Source organism: Centropristis striata, chromosome 13, assembly GCF_030273125.1.
Source record: "Centropristis striata isolate RG_2023a ecotype Rhode Island chromosome 13, C.striata_1.0, whole genome shotgun sequence".
Lineage (NCBI taxonomy): Eukaryota > Metazoa > Chordata > Actinopteri > Perciformes > Serranidae > Centropristis > Centropristis striata.
Genome location: NC_081529.1, coordinates 11,802,350 through 11,808,209, shown reverse-complemented (window position 1 = coordinate 11,808,209; position 5,860 = coordinate 11,802,350). Strand labels below are relative to the sequence as shown.

General features: G+C 41.0%; 3 gene segments (V, D, J or C); all 3 read right to left on the bottom strand.

Annotated features, from left to right (window-relative positions):
- LOC131982885 (Ig heavy chain V region 914-like) lies at positions 1 to 427 on the bottom strand (the record flags this gene model as incomplete). The annotated part of the segment is given in 2 exon segments: positions 1 to 299; positions 379 to 427. Coding segments are annotated over 2 exon segments (348 nt in total), but the record flags the coding sequence as incomplete, so codon positions are not given.
- Positions 428 to 3,919: 3,492 nt separating this feature from the next.
- Positions 3,920 to 4,573, bottom strand: LOC131983011 (Ig heavy chain V region MC101-like). The segment is given in 3 exon segments: positions 3,920 to 4,035; positions 4,126 to 4,434; positions 4,531 to 4,573. Coding segments are annotated over 3 exon segments (468 nt in total).
- Positions 4,574 to 5,420: 847 nt separating this feature from the next.
- Positions 5,421 to 5,860, bottom strand: LOC131982875 (Ig heavy chain V region XIG14-like; the record flags this gene model as incomplete). The annotated part of the segment is given in 2 exon segments: positions 5,421 to 5,710; positions 5,818 to 5,860. Coding segments are annotated over 2 exon segments (333 nt in total), but the record flags the coding sequence as incomplete, so codon positions are not given.

Below are 5,860 nucleotides of genomic sequence, written 5' to 3'. Positions count from 1 at the left end.
TCGAGCACAATAATAAACAGCAGAATCTTCAGTCTTCAGACTGTTCATCTGCAGATACAGCTGCTGTCTGCTGTTGTCTCTGGAGATGGTAAACCGCCTTCTGACTGACTGAGAGAAGTAGATGCTGCTGCCACTGCTGATATAAGCGATCCACTCCAGTCCTTTACCAGGAGCCTGTCTGATCCAGTGCATGCCATAGCTGCTGAATGTGAATCCAGAGGCTGTACAGGTCAATCTGTGAGATCCTCCAGGACTTTTAACTGCTGGTTCAGATTCTGTCAGAATCTGACCATCAACACCTGTGAAAATATAAAAACTGAAATTCACTGCTAACACAAATAAAAGCAATGTTATATTTAGATCAGTGTATATGTTCACCTGCCCAGTAGACAGTTAGAAGCAGCAGTCCTGTCCTATAGTCCATCATGTTAAACTGTGTGTCCACTGTCCTCTGTCCTCCTCTCTGCAGTCAGATAAGTAGAGGTGGAAGACATCTGAGTTTTGCATTGACTCCTCCTTTGAGAGACTAACATGTTTGTAGGTTTTGGTGACCAGGTGGGGACTGTAATGTCCATTCCTGTTTTAAGATATTTGTTTCTTCTCCCTTCAAAACGACATCCTGTGAAAACTGTTTTCACTTTATTCAGTGCAAGGCAGTGAGCAAACCAACATATAACAGGCACACATAGAGGCACAAGAGTTTTGATTTAAAGTCACACTGCAGATTACTGAGATTGATACACTAACAATACATTACAATTATCAGTGTTATTGTTCTTATTGTGATTTGTGAAAGTAGTATTACCAAAGTTATTGTTACTTAAGCAGCAGCAGATGAAGGCACAAGGAGTGATCAAGCTCCAAACACCATTTTTTTTTATCAATCATCCGCCTCAGTTCAAAAAGGATTTTATAAAGGACCTCACAGACTTTATGGCAGGAGTGGCAGTGAACTATGATCGTTTTTTAATTGTTGGAGATTTTAATATCCATGTCTGCTGTGAATCTGGACCCCTGGTGAAAGACTTTCTGAATCTTATTGACTCTTTTAGCCGTACTCAGTCTGTGTGTGATGCAACACATGAGAAGGGCCACACTCTGGACCTGATATTATCCTTTGGGCTGCAGTTAAATGTCAGTGAGATTTGTGACACGCAAATTTCTGATCACTTGGCTGTCTTATTTAATGTAACACTGCCTCGCTCTCAAGTGAAGCGGTACACCACGGACCGCCGTGTACGCGCACGTTTTTAAACACTTTTAATAGTATTTGTACTGACATTTTAGACTTGTTGGCCCCTTTTAGATGCAAGCGCTCCAAGCCAGCAGCAGAGCCATGGCTTAATGACAGCACTCACACTTGCATGTCAACGCGCAGAGAGGAAGTGGAAGACAGATCGCCTTCATGTTTCTTTGGACATTTTAAAAAACAGTCTACATCAATATCAGAAAGCTGTTAAAGCTGCCAAGAGTCAGTTTTTATCAAATCTTATATCAGTCAATAGTCACAAACCTCAGTTTCTTTTCAATACTCTTTTAAACCCCTGTGAGCACAATGGTGTTTTTCCTTCAGTTGAACTGTGTAAACATTTTTTAAGGTTTTTTATTGACAAGATCTTGGATATTAAGTCCTTCCTTTTGCCATCTGCAGTAGATCCTGCTGTCTCGCCCACTAGACCTGCAGGTTTTGACACATTTGAGCAGTGTCTGTCTCAGAGTTAACTGATGTTGTCCAGCGTCTCAGGCCTTCTTCCTGTCCTCTTCACAGCATCCCTCCCGTTTCTTTAAGGATGTTTTTAATGTTATTGGGCCCTGTGTTACGGATCTGATTAATTCATCTTTGATGTCTGGATGTGTCCCAGCTGCCTTTAAACATGCTGTGCTCCAGCCCCTCCTCAAAAAACATAATCTAGATCCCACAGTTTTATCTAATTTTAGGCCTATCTCTAAACTTCCTTTTCTTTCTAAGGTTTTGGAGAATGTGGTCAATGAACAGCTGCAGTCTTTTATTGATCTTAATGGCATCTCTGAGAAGTTCCAGTCTGGTTTTAGGTCACGCCATAGCACAGAAACGGAGCTTTTAAGAATCTTAAATGACCTTCTTTTAACAGTGGATTCTGGTAACTCTGCGGTCCTGGTCCTTCTGGATCTGACAGCTGCCTTCGACACAGTTGATCCTGTCTTGCCTAAACACCTGTGTTGGCATTAAAGGCACTGCTCTTAACTGGTTTGCATCCTACCTGTCAGATAGGAGCTTCTCTGTGCAGCTGGGCCAGTATTCCTCAGACTCTTCTGCCCTGAACTGTGGGGGCCTCAGGGTTCTATTTGGGCCCCCTCCTCTTTTCTATTTACATGTTGCCACTGAGATCAATGTTTCCAAAGTATGACGTCTCATTTCATTGATATGCGGACGATGTACAAATACATTTGCCGCTTAAAATGAATGACCAAACCTCTGTGCAGTTCTTATTCGACTGTCTGAAAGACACTCAGTCATGGATGGAAGCAAAATTTCTCACTTTATCACATTATTAAAAACCTATTTATTCTCCTTGGCGTTCAGTCCCAGCTAGGCAAGAATCCTTTGCTTTTTTAATTTGTACTCTTTTATTTTATTTTTTTTTAACTCTAACTCTGTTTTTAGATTGAGTTTTTATTACTGTTTTATTGTTTTTAGTATTTTATTAGGGCCACGGGGCTATCGCACCAAGCACTGGCCCCTACAGCTATTGGACACAATTTCATCCTGCTGGTAGTTATAATACCAGACAAATTACATGTCAAAACGTGCGGTTTGATCGGGATCCGTCGATAGTTAATAATAATAGTTTTTTATCAATCCCTGTTCAATGACCATGATCATTTTTGGAGAAATTCTGAGATTATAATGGGTGTGTATTGCATGGGATGTTTGTGTCACAGTGTGTGACATCATCGCCAGAGTGTTGAGGGAGAGATAAAATTGTCAAAAAATAAATTTGAAAACTGCGCTCCAGGCTGCAAATTCCACTCTACAGAAATAATTTATACATAGAAACATAGGAAAATTTGTCTTCTTACTCACAATCCTCTGGTGAAGCTGTCAGAGTTATAGTTTGGGCATATTTAACAGTTTTTCAGATCGCTCTTACAAAGCTATTTCTTAATTTTTCTTCACAAAAAAACATGTCGCTGTTCAGGAAGAACTCAGGAAGCTCAAAGTGAAGTCGGATCAATGATAGGTATTATGGTTTTGCCAAAAATGCTGTCTGTTCGAGGCCAGAAATTCCAGTCTGACCACCTCTGGCTGCTGTCACTGTGTCGAACATTCTACAGGTGCAGTTAATTCTGTTGATTACTCTGCTCTGATTGCCTTTGCTCTGATTGCCTTTGATCCTTTGATGTGATTACAGTTACAGATAAACGCACGCACGCACACACACACACACACACACACACACACACACACACACATGTGCTCGTAATCGTGCACACTCCTCCAGATACACATGCTTGACACACACACACACACACACACACACACACACACACACACACACACACACACAGGTAACTTTATGTGATTTTAGTTACACACACACATGAGTGCATGAGCGCGCACACTCCTCCAGACACACGTTTCAAACACACACACATTTTGAGGTTAAAAGGCATAGGTTGCTGAATAAATAAATACTTGTTGTAGGTGTGCTCCTTGTATATCATATAGTATCATAACATTACTAGTATTAATTGTTTGAAATCTCTGAAGAATGTCATCATAGTGTACACACACCGGCAGTAGCCCCCGTGGCCCTTTCAGAATTTTCTCAGAGGAAATTTTCTAGTTGTTTTTATTGTTTTTATTTATTACTATATTTGTGAATGATTTTATTGTATTTTAATAACTCTACAGCACTTTGGCCAACTGAGGTTGTTTTTAAATTTGCTCTATAAATGAACTTTTACTTGACTTGAAGTCACTAGAACAATGAGAGCAGTGACTCATGCTTTGGTCTCTTGTTTCATAGTGGAAAGAGTTGTTGCTGTAATGCATTATAGATGTATAATATATACTTGAGTGTGCCCTGTGGAAAAATAGAGGAAGCTTTTGTTTGACTCTGCTATTACAATCTATCACTGTGTCTCTTCTGACACAGTAATACACAGCTGTGTCCTGAGGCTGCAGGCTCTGTCCTTTTAGAGTCACTGTTAGGGCAGACGTGTCTCTGCTGTAACTGAACTTGTTCTTCAGAGCATTATTTTGATAAAAGTCACCTCCACCCCACTGATGGGAGATCCAGTCCATGGGTTTTCCTTCACACTGTCTGATCCAACCTGTTGCATAGCTGTTTTCAGTCAGAGAATAACCAGAGACCTGACAGCTGATGGTCAAAGACTGTCCAGGCTGCACAACCATTGAGTCTGGCTGGATGAGATCAATACTGGTCACACCTGTAGAAACACAAATCAACATGATCTCCATCATTCATGTGAATATTCAGTGTTTCTAATGTGTTTATTAGTGTGAATCCACTGAAAGCTGCTCACAGGATCCAGCTGCCAGCAGCAGTATCAGAGCTACAGAGAACATGGTTGATGTTGAAGCTGAACTGATGTGAGCTCTTCTGTCCTCTCACTGACACACAAACACACACTTCACTTCCTTATGAGGCAACACAAGGAGGCGGATTTACATAATGGGGCGGCTGTAGCTCAGTTGGTAGATCGGCTGCCCACTGATCAGAATCATGGCAGCCTACATGTCCAAGTATCCTTGGGCAAGATATTGAATTGCTGATGCTGCGTTCATTGGTGTACGAATGAATTCCCAATGGTGGAAGGTGGCACTGTTAATAGTAGCCTCTGCCACCAGTATGAATAATCTGTACGGGTCTGTAGTGTGAAGCGCTTTGTATAAAAGTGCTATATAAGTTCAGTCCATTTACTGTTGACACTAAATCAGCTGAAATAATCAAATAATTCTCAATGAAGATGAAACTTTCAGGTATTTTTCCTCATCTAAAACAAAGAATTTAGATTGTTAGGTTTGACTTTGATCATAATGAAGCTGGCTAAAGACTTTTGATTTAGTCATTTAAGTAGAGATGATTCACATTATTTTAAACAAAAATGTCATGGAAGAGAAGCTGACTTTAAAGGGTTAATTCCTACTATGGTTGGAAAGGCTTTTAGGCATGTAATGATTTTTCTGTGATAATAATCACAAAATCAAATAATTTATTTGATATGAAATGTTGCTGTAAAATGAGATGAAGAACATTTTTTCTTAGACGTCCTGTTTACTGTAACAGTGAGCTGGTGTTGAAGTCATTAGTGGTCTTAGGGCTCCTCCTCTGGTGGCTTCATGTTACAAGTGTTCAGGCACTGAGGGGTTTTTGTTCAGCTCTACTTATGCTTTGTGTCACTGTGGCTCTCCTGGCACAGTAATACACAGCAGTGTCTTCAGGCTGCACATTCTGTCCGTTTAGAGTCACTGTTTTGCTGGAAGAGTCTACATCGATACTGAACTTGTTCTTCAGTGAATCTTTGTAAACTGCAGTGCATCCAGCACATTGAGCTCCAATCCACTCCAGTCCTTTCCCTGCAGACTGTCTGATCCAATTTGTACTGCTGCTAAGAGAATAAGAGACCTGACAGTTGATGGTCAGACGTTGACCTGGCTGCACAGTCACAGAGGCTGGCTGAGTCAGCGTTTCACACTTTACACCTGTGGAGGAAAACATGTTGAATATTGAATGAGTGTAATAAGAGTGAACAGTCAGTGTGCTGTGATCATACTGTCAGTGTCTCTGCCTCTGCCTCAGTGAGACTCACAGGATCCAGCAGCCAGCAGCAGCAGCACAGCTACAGAGAACAT